Below are 17,417 nucleotides of genomic sequence, written 5' to 3'. Positions count from 1 at the left end.
ATGTAAACACACACGTGTGCTCGCCAGCAGCTGCACGCATGGGTGTCCACATGGTACATGTGTGCACCAGGACAGAGGGGGGCCCCGGGGTGTTGGGGAGGAGGGCTGCGGACTGCGGAGGCCACAAGCCTGTCTGTATGGTCAGAGCCCGGGCAGGCAGGGGCCCCCCACTCACCCCAGTCGGGGAACTCCCGGTTGTTGCAGTATCTCTGCCCGCGGGGCAGGGGGTACAGGTAGTGTCCGCAGCTGCAGTTCCGGATCATGTGGTCTTGGAAACAGGAGCGGATACAGGCCTGTGGTGGTGGGAGGAGGGGGACACGGATGTGGCTGTGATGTCTCCACGCAGCCCAGGAGGCAGGGGAGGGGTCCCTCCAGCTGAAGAGCTGCACCTACTGACCCTGCAGTCAGGTGTGGCTGACCTTCCCTGTCCCCGGTCCCTGCAGAGGGACTCAGGCCAGACTCCACTCTCTGAGGGACAGCCCTGCAGCCTTTCAGAGCTGGTGCCCCACACACGGCACAGGGAGGGGTGGCTTATTCCAAACACTACTGGGGTTTCAGGTCACCCCGACCTGGTTCCAGCACACTGAGAGTCAGCTATGTGTCCTGCGGTCACTCAGGTGAAACAGGGTGACTGTCACAACTGTGGGCTAAGGTGAGGAGGGCCTGGCACCAGGCAGGGAACGGGAGTGGCCGTTACTCACGTGTCTCCGATTGTCCACGCATGGAGGACCCCTGGCTCCGACCCTCGCTCTCCCCTGCTCTCCCCGGCTCGGCCCCACCAGCCACAGAGCCTGCCCCCTCTGTGCGTGCCTCTGCTCCTGGGCGTGCCCCTTCTCACCCTAGTGCATCCTGTCCTATCGTGTTCTCCAGACAGGACTGTGGCCTCCCTGTGAGCACAGCCGGGAGGAACAGAGGGGTGACGGCCTAGAGGGGTCACACGAGGGGCTCTGACTAGGGAGGCAAGGGTCTCCCATTCCTCCAGACCTCACTGTCTCACTTGGAAGGTAGGAGTCCTCCCCAGGCCCCATGACAGAGGCTGGGGGTGGGGGCAGTGCAGGCAGAATGCCTGACCAGGGCCTGGGTCTTTGCCAAGGTCTCTGGCCCATGGGGCTACTGCACTGGACGAAGCGAGAGCTGAGGTTTTTCTGGAATGAGGTGACTAAGGTTGGGCCTGATGGATGCCTCTGTGGCCTCTGTCTGTGCTCCTCACCTCCCTGTGCTGCCTGCCTATCTCTGCAGAAGCTCAGAAGATTCCTCCAAGTTCCTCACTGCAGACAGAAGCCCCTCCAGATGGAAGGTGGCCAAACTGGCCAAGTCATAGTGTGGGGTGGACAGGTCAGCCAGGCAGGGTGGGCCGGAGGGTGGGTAGATTTCCAGTAATGGAGGCAAAAGAAGTCCACGCCACACTCAGGGCTCTCAGGCACAGAGGAAGGCACTAGGCTGCCCCCCAGTTATGCCTCAGCTTCCTTATCTGCAAAGGCAGCCTGGGCTGGGGGAGAGGTGTGATCGAGCAGTCACTTCTGTCACTTGTGCAGAGGTTCAGACTGTCTCCACTGGAGCTGGGTCTTAGGACAAGGTCCCCAGGCTGACCCTGGAGTGAAAGGGAAGCTCCAGCTGCAGCGAGGGGAATTGAGGCTGGATACAAAGAGGGACTTAGGTAAATTGATGAGGCGTTTGCACTGGGGCCTGTAAATCCCAGCTTCCTCATTCCTAATAATCTTACCTACATCTCGGCATTGTTGTGAGGATTAAATGAATTAATGTGTGTAAAGCACTTGGAACAGAGCCTGCCTAGCACACGATAAGCCTGCTACTCTTCGTATATTAATAATTAGAACAAATAAATGTTTTATATATAACGAATGCTATTCTTGCCCCATGGGGGCATGTAGAAAGGATCACATGATGCGGCAATACACGTGAGCCCTTAGCACAGCCTCTCTCCCACACGAGGGTTCTTCTTGGAGACCCCAGAGTGAGACCCCCGTGTTCTGGGCACACCCAAAAGGCATCCCTGCCTATGGGGGACGAGCAGTGGCCAGCCCTGGGACCCAGAGAGCACCCAGGGACTGGACCAGCTCCACAGCCCCAAGGGCCGCCAAACCTGCCAAACCACCCCATGGTCACCTACAGAAATCCAGCGGAGCCCGCCTTGCCGGGCCCAGCTCCCCCAGAGCCCCTGCCTGGTAGACACAGACCGGCCCCACGTCCCGAGGCCCGTGCAGGCTTCTCACCTGGATGGAGTAGGTGGTGTTGTAGTCGCTGTAAAGGTTTCGCACGGGGACATTGGAGCCGTTCATGGTACACTGGCTGTAGGGCTCTCCCTTGCGCTCCAGCTTGTCCTGTGTCCAGAGAGGTTGCTCTTGGAGACCCCGGTCACCCTGAGGAGGCCCCCTTTGTTCCTCCCTCCCACGGGTGTTGGTGAGGATGCCGAAAGGGGATGGGAAGTCATAGGCCCCAATAGGTGCCAGAAGGTGCCTGTTTACCCCTATAGCATGGCCGCCCTAGGCTGGGATTGGGGGGAGGGGATTCCAGCCAGAAGACAAGGCAGTAATGGGCCACGGTGGGGGTGGGGGCAGCTTAGCCCTGGGCAGATGGGCTTCCACCTCAGTCCCCTCTGGCTGCGGCCATACCACCAGCACCCCGATGGATGTCTCGGTCCCGGACATGGCGTAGATGCCCTCGTCTTTGATGAAGGGGTATGATCTCTGCTCATGGAGCATCAGCCGGGCACCGGCCGTGGACGTGAGGAAGGGCACATAGTCGTCCTGGCCTATGTCCAGTATCAGCTTCAGGCCTGTGGGAAGGTGGGGCCGAGGGCTGCTCACCAAGGCTGAAGGGAGACCCATCACCCACCTATCCAAGCCTCCAACCCCCAGAGCCAAGAGGACTTCCAGAGCCCATCAAGGAAACTGGCTCCACCTTGCAAAAATGAGACTTCTTGCCTTCTCCAAGGCCCCCATCCTAGTCCAAGCCGCCATGTCTCCCCTCTGCCCCCATAATCTCTTTTCCATGTGGCAGGTGCATCCAGAGGCACAGCACAGCACCGCCCCACCTCCAACCACACGGGTCCTCATTCTCTTCAGTCAGTCCCTTTTGGCCTCCACACTCCTGCCTGCTGCTGGGCCTTTACAAAAGCCTCAAGAACGCTGTTCCCTTACTCCGGAATTATGTCCCCACCTAGCCCCTCAAGATCCTCCTGCTCTTCCTTTGGATCTCAGCCTGTTTCACTTCCTCCAGAAGCCTTCCTGGACTCCAAAGCAAGGTCTAAGGGTCTTTGTTATTTGCTCTTCTAGCTCTGGAACTTTCCTCCCAAGTATGTGCCTCCCTTACATGATTCTCTTATTGTCGGTCTTCCTCCCCCACTTGATGGTTCCCTTCTCGTGCACAGAGACCAGACCTCTATGTTATGCACCATAAGACTATGCTGGGTGGGTAGGACAACAAGCTAGTATTTATCGAGCACTCACTATGTGCTGAGTGCTGGGCCAAGTACCTTATTAAACTGCTATTATTATCATCCCCATTTTACAGGTGAGGAAACCGAGGCACAGAGAGGTGAAAAGACTTGTCCAGGGTCACTGAGGACGAAAGGGGAATTGTTGGGGTTCTAACACAGGCAGCTGAGCTCCTTAGAATCAATCATGAGACTCATTAGTCTCAATCATGATCAGCACCTCTGTGAGGCACAGAGATTTCAGGGACACAGTGGCTGGCAGAAGGGCAGTCAGTGGCCCCCCCTGTGCCCCTTCTGACCAACAGCCCTGATAGGATGACAGCCTGACTCCTGGAATCTGAGGTCAGAAGCTCATGGGAGGAAGGATGGCTCCCACCTGTGCCTGGGTCACAGCTGGAATGCTGAAGCCATCCTGAGGCCACCGTGAGAGTTTCCCCAGAGATGGGGCAATGCAGTGACCTCTGTCATTGACCACTTCCCGTTCCCCTGCTTCCATCAATCCTTCACCCTCTCTGTGTTTCGTTCAAGAACTGGATTTAGCAATGGGGCTAAGTAAGAGTATGGGCTCTGCCGCATGTTAACTGTGCTCTTGGGCAAGTTATTTAAACCTTCCAAGAATATCCGGCAGGGACCAAGCGTTTCGTATTTGCCCGGCATGGTGCTAAGCAGGTGGCTGTGTTACGTCATAGCGATTCCACGGGCTATACACCATCTGCTCTATGGTGCTACCATCTACTGTCTTTGGGGAGACCAAGGCTTCGAGAAGTCCAGACTTGATCTCAGGATCACTGGGGGGTCAGTGGTTGAACTGGGGTTTCACTTGGATGCAGGAGCTTGAATTGCTGATCCTTGCCTCCCATCAGCAAAATGGGAATACCAGTCCCCACCCCAAGTGTTTACGGGAGTTGAGTGAGGGTGATAAAAGAAATTTCCAATTCTTAACATACCTGGGCCCTGCTTCCGGGCTCCCGGGGAGGCTGTACTTTAACATTTACCAAAGTCAAAATAAGTCCACCAAAATCTCAAAGCATGGTTCTATTTCTAACCCCAAGCACACACTGTACATCTACTTTGTTAAAAACAAAGAATCAAAAAGGAACATTCCAAATATAAAGAAAAAGAAAAAAACCTCCCTGGCTCCCATAAGATTAAAATCATACAGTCTTGCAGATACTAAAAGCATAAGATAAGGTCTAACTTTCTGCAACGTTCTTTATCATGATGGTTTGTAACTGTTTATGTAAAAAACATATATTACCCTGCACCGAACTTCCTTTCCCGGAGCACTCCCTTCCTTGTGAAGGCCATGTATCCTGGGCAGCTGTCCTAACGTGGGCTCGAATGGAACTCTTCCTTTCTCTAAAATTTTTAAAAAGGTTTGTTCATTTGGTGTGGACAAGGGAATGGCTTCCCACTCACAGAAGAGGCCGCCCCTCCCTGTGCTGCCTCCTGTCTAATCCAGGCCCTGCCCCTCGACAGCTGATGGCCCTTTGGTCTTTTGGCCCCATGTGGTGAAGATTTAAAGCCCCATGGCTCTAGCCCTGTGATGAGCCAAAACTCACCAAACTCAGCTCCAGGGTTGGCTGAAGGGAGTGCCTTCTCCGTCATGCCCCAGTTGAAAATGTAACAGTTTCCATAATCAGGGTGGAAGATGGACGTGAAGTTCCTGAAAGAAACACCTCAGTTAGAGATCAGGGCCCACCCCAGCAGGTGCCTCCCTGACTGCGGTCCGGGGCATGGTGGAGGGGAGATGGGCAAGCCGGAAACTCAAAGAGAGAGGAAGGTGGCTGAGATGGTGGGTCAGAGAGGGGTGAATCAGGAGAGCCAAACGGAGACCAGGGGAAGAGAGGGCTTCATAATGAGGTGTGTGGAACCCTATTCAGGGTCCTCTATGATATCCTGGAAAGGTTTCCTAAGGAAATACGTCAACAACAACAAGAAGTATTTCCATAAAGATGCTCACGGCAGCAGCAACAATATAACGCTGTTTCAAAAGAATTCAGTCAGAAAAAGACTTTTTTGGATATGGAACATTTCAAACACACACAGAAAGTCGAAACAACAAAACCCACCACCAGCTTCCAAAATCCTCACCGCATGGCGACTAATGCTTCATCTCTGCCCACCCCGCCCTATCCCCTTCCCATATTATTTTCAAGCAAATCTCACACATCATATTATTTGTAAACATTTCCAGATGTATCTTGGAAAGTGAAAAGTCTTTTCAAATTACTGCTCTTACCATGTTAAACATAACAAAAATTCCTTAAGACGATTAAATATTCAAAGTTCAATTGTCTCTTAAATGTCAATTTTGTTTTTATAATTTGTTTGTTTAACTCGGGTTCCAAATGAGGTTAACAGATGATTGGTTGATATATCTTTTAAGTTTCTTCTAATCGATGGCTCCCTCAGACTTTTTTCTTCTTCTTGTAATACAGCTGTTATAACCGTTCTGGTTTGAAGAGGCAGCGATACAATGAGACGTCACACCCCTGATGAATGAATGGGTTTGGGCACTGCACACTGGTGGTGGCCAATGCTGCGTGCCAACCGAGAGAAGAGCACACGCTGCTGAGGAGGTGGCCTTGCTAATAAAAGATAAAAACTGGGGGCGCCAGGGTGGCTCAGTCAGTTAAGCATCTGACTCTTGGTTTTAGTTCAGGTCATGATCTCACAGTTCGTGAGTTTGAGCCCTGCCTCGGGCTCTGTACTGACAGTGCAGAGCCTGCTTAGGAGTCAGTCTCTCTCTCTCTCTCTCTCTCGATCTCTCTGGTCCTCCCTTGTTCTCTTTCTCTCCAAAAATAAATAATCTTAAAAATAAATAAAAAACAGCCCCACATAGTACTGTGCATCTGTCTCTAACTGCCATTTACAGGAAATAGTGGAGACAGAAGAACAAGTTCAAAGACACCACAGAAAGTCAACCTGCAAAATCCTGACCTTGGGGAATGAAACAGGATAAACAACCCAGTTTCTTCAACAAACACACTGCAAGCAAGGAAAAGGAACACAGGTTCTTGATTAATAGAAATTTTAAAGACTTGGGTCATAATAAGAACATGCTGCCTTTAATTATATCCTGATTCACACAAGCAAACAGGCAAAAAGATATGACATTTATGAGCATGAACATGACTGAACAGTTGATGGTACTGAGGAATTATTGTTAATTTTTTTTCAGGTGGGATAATGGTATTATGGTTTGATTTTTGTTTTTTTAAAAAAAGTCTTTCTCTTTTGCAGATACATTCTGAGCTATTTACAGGTCAAAGACCCTGGAGTTTGGGTTTTGCTACAGAAAGGATGGGAGGGGAAGTGAGTCGTAACCATGGGGTCTGGCCCTCGTGAGGTCATCATACTCTATTCTGTCTATAGGTATGTCCTCAGGTCCCCATAAGGAATCACTTTTAAAATGTCTTTGTGTGTTTTCTATTTTGTTTTTCCTAGTGTACCTAATTATTATTATTTTTTTTTTAACATTTATATTTGAGAGAGGTGGGCGGGGGGGGGAGATAGAGAGGGAGACACAGGAAATGAGGGAGGGGGCAGAAAGGGAGACACAGAATCTGAAGCAGGGTCCAGCCTTCGAGCTTCAGCACAGAGTCCGATGCGCAGCTCAAACTCACAAACTGAGATCATGACCTGAACCGAAGTTGAATGCTTAACTGAGCCACCAGGTGCCCCGTTTTTTTTTCCTTTTTTAAAATTTTATTTGAGAGGGAGAGAGGCAGAGGGAGAGGGAAAGAATCCCAAGCAGGCTCTGCACTGAGCATGGAACCCAATGTGGGACTAGATCACATGACCCTGGGATCATGACCTGAGTCAGAATCAAGAATCGGACACTCAACCGCCTGAGCCACCCAGGTGCCCGTTTTTCTTACTTTATTAAAAACAGGAAGGAAGGGGGCTGAGTGAAGACACAGCAACAGAAATGTAGCATTGTCTTCTAAGCCAATACTTTGAAGTTTGAAACACTGACGATGCAAACCCTTCAGGGGCCAGTACCATGCTGCCCATTTCTGTGTACCCTCTCTCATTCAGTCCTCAAAACCACCCCATGAGGTCAGCTGTTATTTGCCCCCATGTTCAGATTAGGAAGCCATTTCCTCCACCACTTGCCTCACCCTGTGCACTGGCAGAATGAGGTGGTTTGGGGGCAGGCTGGGAGATCCAGCTGGGAGCTGACCCTGGCAGACAGATTTGAGCTGCTTTCTTAACGTCTGAGCTTCGGTGTTCTTGACAGTGAAAGGGAAATCGGGAAAAAAACACATTTCTTCATCCAACAAGTGTTTACTGGGCTGGGGACACCTGAGGTGAACCAGAGTTCTGCCCTGGAAGTTCACCATGTGGCGGGGAACGTAGAGTTATGGGGGTGGTGGGGTGGCAGACTCAGCAGCATCCTGTTGACGTGGTCCTTCCAGAATGTGCCTCTGGCCCATCCACCTCTCTCCATCTCTGAGGCGCCCCCTGCACTCCCTGTGCAAAGTCACTTCCATACTGGATCAGTTCTAAGCCTTACTCCCTGATTGCATGCATCAAAATCTGAAATGATCTTTATTTAACTGCTTATCAGCTGCCTCCTGCGTTAGAAGGGAAGCCCAGCAAGGGCAGCTGTCTGTCTTGAGGGAGAAAGCATTCAGAGGCTAAGATCCCAAGCCTGGGAGCCAGCCTGCCTGAATTCAAATTTTGGCTTTGTCACTGAGTAGCTGGTGAACTTTCTCTGTGTGTCACTTTCCCCACCCGTAACACCGGGATTACAATAGCACCTGCTGAAAAGGACTAAGGCGAGGGTTGATGCTGAGCATATGAAATACTCAATAAGAGCTGGCTGTTCCCAGTGCTCAGAGCCTGGCCCATGGTAGACAGACACTGAGTAAATATTTGTTGGGTAAATTATAATATGTGATAAGAGTATCAGCAGAGATAAGCACAGAGGAGTGACACCTAAGTCTCCCTGGGGTGTGTGGGGGGATGTGGGTCATGGAAGGGTTCTTGGAGGAGGTGAGGCCTGAGCTGAGACTTTTAAGCATGACTAAGAGGTAGCCGAGCCTAGGGGCTAGAGAGGAGAAAGGGCACATCACGCAGAGGACATGGCCTAGGCAAAGGCCCAGGGGGAAGAAATGGCCTTGGGCGGGCATCACGGAGTCCGAGTCTGTGTAGGATCAGGGCTGTGGCCACAGGAGGAACAGAGCAAGGCAAACCAGCTAAAGGTGGGTACCTTTCTGGAGGGAGAGACCCCACCCCAGGGGTGTGGGGACACAGTGTTCCCAAGAAACCATCTTGGACATCTGCAGCCCAGGGTGCGGCCGGATCCCCTTCTGCCCAGGGCTGTGCTCTCGGCCTCACCGCACTCGCCAACTATTTGCTTGTTGATAACGCCCTTTACCTGGAGAGGCTGCTCCCAGCACTGGCTCATGCTTGCTCCAGAACCAGGCATTCCCCTCACCCCTACCAAAAAAAAAAAAAAAACCAACAACAACAAAAAAACCTTCTTGGGACAGGTGCAAGGCATGTACATGGAGACCAGCAAACCTCCAGAAAGGATGGAGAGAGAAAGCACCCCAGGCAGGAAGATAAACAGTGATACCGTACAGCAGAGGTCTGGAAGGGCTTCCGAGGGCAGAAGCTAGCGAGTCAGTCCCTAGAGCAATGATTATGATGATGCTTACACATGCCTAGATCCTGGTTTCTAAACACCATTCTCCATGGGGCACCTGGGTGGCTTAGTCAAGTGTCCGACTTCGGCTCAGGTCATGATCTCACAGTTCAGGAGTTCGAGTCCCATGTCAGGCTCTGTGCTGGCAGCTCAGAACCTGGAGCCTGCTTCAGATTCTGTGTCTCCCTCTCTCCCTGACCCTCCCTTGCTCATGCTGTCTCTCTCTCTCTCTCAAAAATAAATAAAACATTAAAAAAAAAAAACACCATTCTCCAATGAAAGGGACCAGGGCTCCTCAGAGAAATGGCTAATTCTAGAGCTTGAGGTACTAGAAAGTAAGGAAGTACTAAAAAAAGAAAAAAAAAAAAGTGATGGGAACATGTCAAAAAGACACACGAGCCAACACAAGGAGTGCTACTGGCCAAAGCGGGAAGAATTTGAGTAAGAAAATAAATAATGTGGTATTGGGTTACAACCCAAATACACACAAGTCCATACCGGTACAAATGGCTGAATAAATAAACACATGGAGAAGAGAGAAGTCTTCCCCACAGAAGACTTCCCAAGAGTCTATATTCCCGTCTCCAGGAGACCGGGGGCTGAGTGGCCCTTTCTCCCTGCCGCCCCCCCCCGCCCCAAGAAGGTGGGTGCAACTTAGTGACCCGCTTCCACACACAGCCTGGGAAGGGAAAGCCGTTACCTCATGATGGAGGAGCCTGGCACCCCGAGGCTTAACCAAGTGAGGAAGGTCAACATCACGGATGGTGTCATGTGGCTGACATGTACCCCCCACCATGGGATACAATGTGATGAGGGGGGGACTCACCTTGTGCTGTTCTTCCCCCCAACACCCATCTGATCTGTATAAACCCAAGTCAAGGACTTTCTCTAAAATACCTGCCCAGGACTCAAACTGTCATGGTCATCCCAAACAAGGAAGTCTGAAAAACGGTTACAGTTTCTGCATGAAATGGGGTCGGTCTCCTGAATGGAATCCTGGAAAGGAAAAGGTCACCGGGAAACACTGCTGAATCCTCAAGAATGTGTTAACTTTAGTTAACAGCAATATGCCAATATTAGTTTCTTAGTTTTCACAAATTACCATGGTGACAGAAGATGTTAACAACAGGGGGAGCCCGGGGAATGAGGGGCACTAGGGAACCGTGTATACTCTCTTTGCAATATTTCTGTAAATCTAAGATTATTCCACACTAAAAACTTTATTTTTAAAAAAATGCTCATACAGCCTCTTTAACAGAGGGTGCTGGGAGAACTGGACAGCAACATGCAGAAGAATGAAACTAGATCATTTTCTCACACCATACACAAAAATAAACTCAACATGGATAAAGGACCTGAATGTGACATAGGAAACCATCAAAACCCTAGAGGAGAAAGCAGGAAACAACCTCCTTGACCTCAACCGCAGCGATTTCTTACTTGACACATCCCCAAAGCAAGGGAATCAAGAGCAAAAATGAACTACTGGGACCTCATCAAGATTAAAAGTTTTCGCACGGCAAAGGAAACAATAAAACTAATAGGCAACCGATAGAATGGGAAAAGATAGTTGCAAATGACAGATAATGGGCTAGTATCCAAAATCTATAAGCAACTCACCAAACTCCACACCTGAAAAACAAATAATCCAGTGAAGAAATGGGCAGAAGATATGAACAGACATTTCTCCAAAGAGGACATCCAGATGGCCAACAGACACATGAAACGATGCTCAGCATCCCTCCTCATCAGGGAAATACAAATCAAAACCACACTGAGATACCACCTCATGCTGGTCAGAGTGGCTAAAATGATCAAATCAGTTTATTCTAGATGCTGGTTAGGATGTGGAGAAACGGGCACCCTCCTACACTGCTGGTGGGAATGTAAACTGTTGCAGCCCCTCTGGAAAACAGTGTGGAGGTTCCTCTAAAACTTAACAATAGAACTCCCCTATGACTCAGCAATACCACTGCTAGGAATTTACCCAAAAGATACAGAAATGCTGATGCATAGGAGCACATGTACCCCAATGTTCATAGCAGCCCTCTCAACAATAGCCAAAACATGGAAAGAGCCTCAGTGTCCATCAACTGATGAATGGATCAAGAAAATGTGGTTTATCTATATGATGGAATCCTACATGGCAATGAGAAAGAAGGAAATCTGGCCATGTGTAGCAACATGGATGGACCTTGAGGGTGTTATGCTGAGCGAAATAAGTCAGGCAGAGAAGGACAGATACCATATGTTGCGTGTATAGGAGGATTAGGAGGAACTTAACAGAGGACCATGGGGGAGGAAAAGGGGAAAAATAGTTGGGAGAGGGAGGGAGGCAAACCATGAGAGACTCTTGAATGTTGAGGACAAACTGAGGGCTGATGGGAGTTGGGGAGAGGGGAAGGGGGGTGATGGGCATGGAAGAAGGCACTTGTTGGGATGAGCACTGGGTGTTATATGGAAACCAACTTGACAATAAACTAAGAAAATAATAAAAAATAAATAAAAATTTTAAAATGTTTATATTAATTACTATGTGGAAGGTACTGTTCTAAGCACTTTATATCATTTAATCTCCTATGAGGCTGTTTCACTATCCCATTTTCCAGATAAGAAAACTGAGGCCCACGCCTAAGTAGCATGACCAACAGCACCTAGAACTAGCATTCAAATCGAGGCAGTTTGCATTCAGAGTCCAAATGTGGCTCATATTTTCCTAATTGCAGCTGCTGCTTCTTGAGCATTTGCCACATGAGAGAGAGAGAGAGAGAGAGAGAGAGAGAGAGAACAGAGTCAGAAGGAGAGTGAGGAGGCAGAGGCCACGGTGTTCGAGTGCAGCGCTGGGAAGGCAGAGACAGGCACATGTCCTCTGGCACAACATCTGAGGCTGACTCAGGAAGGCAGGTGACAAAAGGCTTGGGAGAGGGAGGCAGGGAGGGAAGATGATCTGGTTTTCTGATATGAGGGGTGACCCAGACGCTGCTCAACAGCCGTGTGGCCTCAGAGACATTGCTTAACCTCTCTGGGCCTCAGCTGCATCATATCAAATGGGCTGACATAATAGTACCTTTCTCATGGGCCTGTGGCCATGGTTAAATGAATTTTACACATGTGATATGCTAAGAATAGCACCTGACACATCAGAAGGGCTCAATAGATGTTAGCATTACTACTGGATAATGAGTTCCCCATAAAATGTGAGTTTAATGACAGTAACAACTATTATTGAGGCCAACACTGCTGTCAGCATATTAACTCATTTAATACCCCAAATAACCCCGAGGAGTAGGCATGTTATCACCCCATTTTACAGAGGAGGAAAACCAAGGCCCATCAAGGTTAAACTTGTTTAAAGTTACATGTAAGACAGAGCAAGGATTTGAACCCAGTGGTCTACTCTCACAGCCCAGCTTTGACCCCATCACTAGAGTTATTCCCAGCCCCAGCCATGCCACAGAAGTTGCGTGGCCAGGTGTTTTGCCTGCCCCAGAGCCATCTGAATGCATATCTCCTGACCTGGAATCCCACTCAACAGCAGAAGTGCACACGTCAGGCATCAGGAACCTGACAGCAGATCCCAACAGACCCTCACAGACCCCTACTGCCCGCCTCACCCATGGGCCAAGGGCTATTCTTACTGAGCAAATGGGCCACATACTTAAACTCACGGTGTTACATCCCTCTCCAGCTGAGAGGGTGAAGGTGAATGCGTGGATGTGATGCCCCGGGCACCTGCAGCCTTGTGGGGGAGCTGCCAGGAGCGACCGGCCAGGGGTGCCCTGAGCAAAGGCCCCTGGCTGAGACCGAGTCGGAATCCAGCCAGTCGAGCGGCCACCACGGGCAGGACACATCCTGTCAGCAAGGATACGTCCTGTACTTTTCTACCTGTGAGCCATGCTTTTCCAGTTCACACCTTGCAGCCAGGTGTGCAGCTCTTGGTCCGGGGGCCGCGGATTCCCTGACACTTGCCTGCTAAATGCCTGCCTCTGTGCTTCTTGGGGACAGAGGGTCCCCTTGGTGTTCAGCACATTCTCAATAGAGCTTCCTGAAGGCTCATGACTTGAGGGAGCTGGGCTCAGGCACAGCCCCTGGGAAGGTGACGCTGGAAGCCTGTCACTCATGAGAAGTGGCAGGACTCCGTGGACTTTGCAGAGGCCTCAGATGTGAGACCATGAAGCCCCAGACCAACAGGATGCCAGCACTTGTGGGACGCAGGGGCAGCAAAGAAGGCAGGGATCTGAGGACCCACTGTAAGAGCCGCAGGCTTTTGGGGTGAATGTTATCCTCACTCTGCCAACCTATCAACCTTGGGGGCTGTTAGGGAAGAGAGTGGAACAGCAAACACTGCCAGGGCCCCGTTCTACGTGCTGACCTGAGCCAACTCAGCGACCCCCCTCCCTCACCCCCAGCAGCCTAGGAGATGGGGCAGTAAGGGATGAGAAAACTGAGGGCAGCAGACGCTCAGTGACAGCCCAGACACCCCAGCCACTGGGTGTTAGCTGCTAACACCCAGCTCACAGCTGCCCCCTCTCTAGCCCCCTTGCCTGGGAAGTTAGGGGACCCCTGCATCCATGTGCATAGGGCACATGGCTTATGAGGGACTGATGCATCAGGAACAAAAGTCTGGCCCCCCTCGAGTAAGGGAGGAGCACCCTGTGGTGTGGTGTGGTGTATGCTCCAGGTGCCCCAGGCACCAGACCTACACGTCACCTGAGAGCGCAGCCTCACTCATCCTGCTTTCCTTATAGACACGTCCTAACGCCGTTCCCTCAGTACAGCAGGGGTCTGTCTCTGGGAAATCTGACCAGAGACACTGAGGCACAGAAAACTGTGGCACAGCGGGCTGGCTAGTGGTTGAGCCGGGACGTGACTGCGAGCAGGCCCCCTGCGGGCGTGGGACGGCTCTCACCTGTAGCTGCAGGGCTCTGGCCCGAACAGGCATGCCAGGATCAGCTGCTCGGCAGGGTAGCCCATCTCCACCAACTCCTGGTTTGGCACCTGTGAGAAGATGTTGGTGGCCTGCAGGAGGTACCACTCCGTCACAGCCTGGGTGGCGCTGGTGAAGTTCCGGAAAGTGCACACGGTCCTGTTGAGGCTGCACTGTAGAGGCCGAGAAGGGTTCTTGTGGGTGCGGGGACTGCCAGCAGGGCCGCAGCCACTGCCCCAAGGGCAAGGGCTCTGCCAGCTGCCCTTCCCCCGGCCACACCTGGGTGCTGGGCTGGTGGGGAATGTGTTTCCATCATGCTCATGATGCTCAGGCGCTGTCCCCTCACACATAGCTGTGCAGTCACAGGGACTCCCACACAGTCTCCAGCTGCCCGTGTGTGTGGCCTTGTGCGTGACTGAATACACACATGCACACGGACACACAGAAGGAGGCCTACTCCCTGACCTCTGAAGCCATGTGATGTCCTGACCCCACACACACACATCCAACTGCCTCCCCAGTTTCATGCTCATGGGGGCACATATACACACAGACACCCTTGGACCCTCCAACTTCACGGATTCCTTTCCTGGCCTCGTCCCAGACTTCCAGGGCAGCTCCCTGGAAGCCACGTGGACCATGAAGGACTCAAGGCTCAAGGCTCCCTCTCCCTCACTGGGGGGAGGAAGGACCTGGGCCTTGTCACCCCGAGCCCCAGGAGGGGTGCAGGACCCCCACCACGAGGTCCAGGTCATCTTGCAGACACAGCACAGACTTGACCCCAGGACTCCGGCCTCAGCCACTCTGCCTCCATCAACACTCATAGTGGACCTTCCTTCTGGAAGCCAAGAGGCCGGGAGGAGCTTCTTCACATTCTGAGATGACCCTCTCCAGGGCCACTGTCCTCAGGCCCATTGCTGGAGGCCTTCTTGCCCCTCCTTAGGGAGACAGTCACTCTGTGCCAGGCTCTGTTACCCTATTTGATGTGTACAGCAACCCTAGCCATCATCATGAAGTAGCAGAGGCCAGCGGGCCTTCATTGCCACTGCACGCGCACAAACTGCAGGCACTGCACACACACAGGGCCTGGCCCCCAGAGCTCACACAGCCAGCAGGAACAAGCCTGTCTCACAGATGAGGAAACCCTGATCCGGTGGCTCCAGCCATGCCTAAATCCAGCTCACCCCTGGACTTCTTAGTATATGAGCCAGCGAATTCCTTGTTTTGTTTAAGCTAGTTTGAGCTGGGTCACTGGCATCCAACGGTGTTCTAACATACCAGCTATTTATTTCTATCTTGAAAAAAGCATTGCAAATATACAAAATAGGCACTGGCTTCCAGCTTGCCTCCCCCCCTCCCCGCCCCCGCCGCAAGACTCGGATTACTAAAGGAAAGGAACTCCCAGCAGCCTCACTGTGTAAGGGCCATTAACTGATGTGTGCCCGGGGCCCACTTACTAGTCTCATGGCCACTTTGCACGCCTGTGCAGTGCAGGTCCTTCCTGGTGCTGAGCCATTGTGGTTGTCCCCAAAGAGGTCAAGGACCACCGGGTGGTGGGGGTTCTGCTCGTCGATAAGGACCAGTGGCGTGTAGTCCCAGATGGTAGAGTTCAGAGCCCGAGAAGCATTGCCATAGCTCTGCTCGGGAGCCAGGATCCTCTCCAGGACCGCTTCCATTAGTTCGTCCAGATCCTTCAGCAAATGCTTGACTCTGGAATACCTGGGCGGGGGGGGCAGTCAGGGGGATAAGGGCAGCTGTGAGGCAGAGAGTGACAGCAATCTGGGACCCACCCCTACTCCAGCGTGGCTGCCACCACATGTGAGGACAGCACTCTGCCCACAACCTAGCCTCTCTGTCCACCCACCCAGGCATCCATGCCTCCTTCCACCCACCTGCTCACTTATTCATTTGCCAAGCAGTTCATGAGCATCTACCATGTACCAGACACTGGGCAAAGCACAGAGGATATAATAGCAAACATGACAGCTGGGGTCCCTTTCTTTATGAAGTTCACATTCTAATGAGGAAGACTCTTAAGCTCATGGTTAGTGATTCCCTCCCATATGCTGGGTGCTTCTGATGTCTTACTTTATTAATCTTCCCCACAATTCTGTGATATCCCCATGTAAGGATCAGGAAGCCCCGTGAGTCGCTGTGATTTCCTGAGCCCATCCCACTGGTGAGGGCAGAGCTGAGACCAGAACCCGGACTTGGCACAGCGGGCATGCTGTTTGGGCACAGGGGTTCTGACATCTCCCTCCCAGGACAGGACCGAAACTGTAGGGTGGACGGGCACGTCTGTGATCCTGAAGTCCAAATTCTCCAGCGGAGACTGTGAGAATAGGAGCCAATGTCAAGAAGGAGAAGGTAGATGGGACTCCAGGGCTGGGTACCAGCACCCTCTCTCAGCCCCTGGAGGATGGAAATGGAAATGGTCTATGCTGCAGAGTGTCCCCACCGGGCCACTCTGGACCCAATTTATGAAAGCCTCTGCCCCACAGTGCGGTCACCAGGGCAGTGTGTGTGAGCTCTAGCTCGAGGACATCCCGCGGTGGTGAGTGTTAAACCCTGGCCACGGGCCCATGTTCTGCTACAGAGGAGTACAGTAGCCAGAGCTGACATGGGCTTCAGCTGCGGACACTTCCTGTCCCCTGACCATCACACCAGCCACCTGTGTGTACACAGGAGTAGGGGGAACTGGAGGGTGGTGGGCTGTGGGGAGGGGGCTGCTATGACAGCCTACATGTCCACAGCTGCAGTCGAGCATGGTGGGTTAGTGCATCAGGTCTGGGTTCAAATCCCGACATGCCACTTAATATCTGTGTGACCTGGGGCTACAAAACATCTCTGAGACTCTGTCCTCTCATCTACAACATGGGGGGTATTCAAATATTTGCCCTGGAGGGCTGTTGGGAGGACTCAGTGAAGTGATGCTTACAAAGCACTCAGAACAGTGCCCGGACAGGGTGGTGGTGTTCGCAGGATTATTTTGGGTTCTCCTGAGTAGCCCCAGGGATCCAGGGGCTGATCCAGGGATCTGATAACTAGAAATGTCATCAGGAAGTATGATTTCCCTTCTAGGACCTTCTTTCAGACAAGCATGTTCTCTGTGACTCAGCTGTGCTGGCCCTTCCTTCGGTTCCTTGAAAGCCCCAGGCTCTGTCTTACCCCAGGCATGTGCCCTCCACTTGGGGCACTCTTTTCCTTCCACCTAGCTACCTTCTACTCATTCCCTGGTGGGGGAGGGGGGATTCTTCTCTGGCCCCCTGCCTCTCCTCAACCCTGACTAGGTCGGTCCCTCTGTGCATCCCTTCCTTAGGCCTTGCCATCAAGTGGATAAACAGTGGCTCCTCTGGGGTCAGATCAGGCCTGGG

The 17,417-nt window shown here is 51.9% G+C and overlaps 1 protein-coding gene across 1 annotated transcript in view; it reads right to left on the bottom strand.

Annotated features, from left to right (window-relative positions):
- SCNN1B (sodium channel epithelial 1 subunit beta) overlaps positions 1-17,417 on the bottom strand; it is a 65,723-nt gene that overhangs the window by 3,855 nt on the left and 44,451 nt on the right. The window contains exons 3-8 of the mRNA XM_039234383.1: positions 15,501-15,762; positions 14,026-14,216; positions 5,020-5,123; positions 2,634-2,797; positions 2,235-2,342; positions 176-293 (exon numbers count right to left, since the gene is read on the bottom strand). Of these exons, the coding sequence (XP_039090314.1) occupies positions 176-293; positions 2,235-2,342; positions 2,634-2,797; positions 5,020-5,123; positions 14,026-14,216; positions 15,501-15,762 (947 nt within the window). The remainder of the gene's footprint in view (positions 1-175; positions 294-2,234; positions 2,343-2,633; positions 2,798-5,019; positions 5,124-14,025; positions 14,217-15,500; positions 15,763-17,417) is intronic.

The sequence above is a fragment of the Hyaena hyaena genome, unplaced genomic scaffold (assembly GCF_003009895.1).
Source record: "Hyaena hyaena isolate Hyena2069 unplaced genomic scaffold, ASM300989v1 scaffold_88, whole genome shotgun sequence".
Taxonomy (NCBI): domain Eukaryota; kingdom Metazoa; phylum Chordata; class Mammalia; order Carnivora; family Hyaenidae; genus Hyaena; species Hyaena hyaena.
The sequence above is the reverse complement of the archived record's forward strand: the minus strand, read 5'-3'. Positions and strand labels throughout refer to the sequence as shown.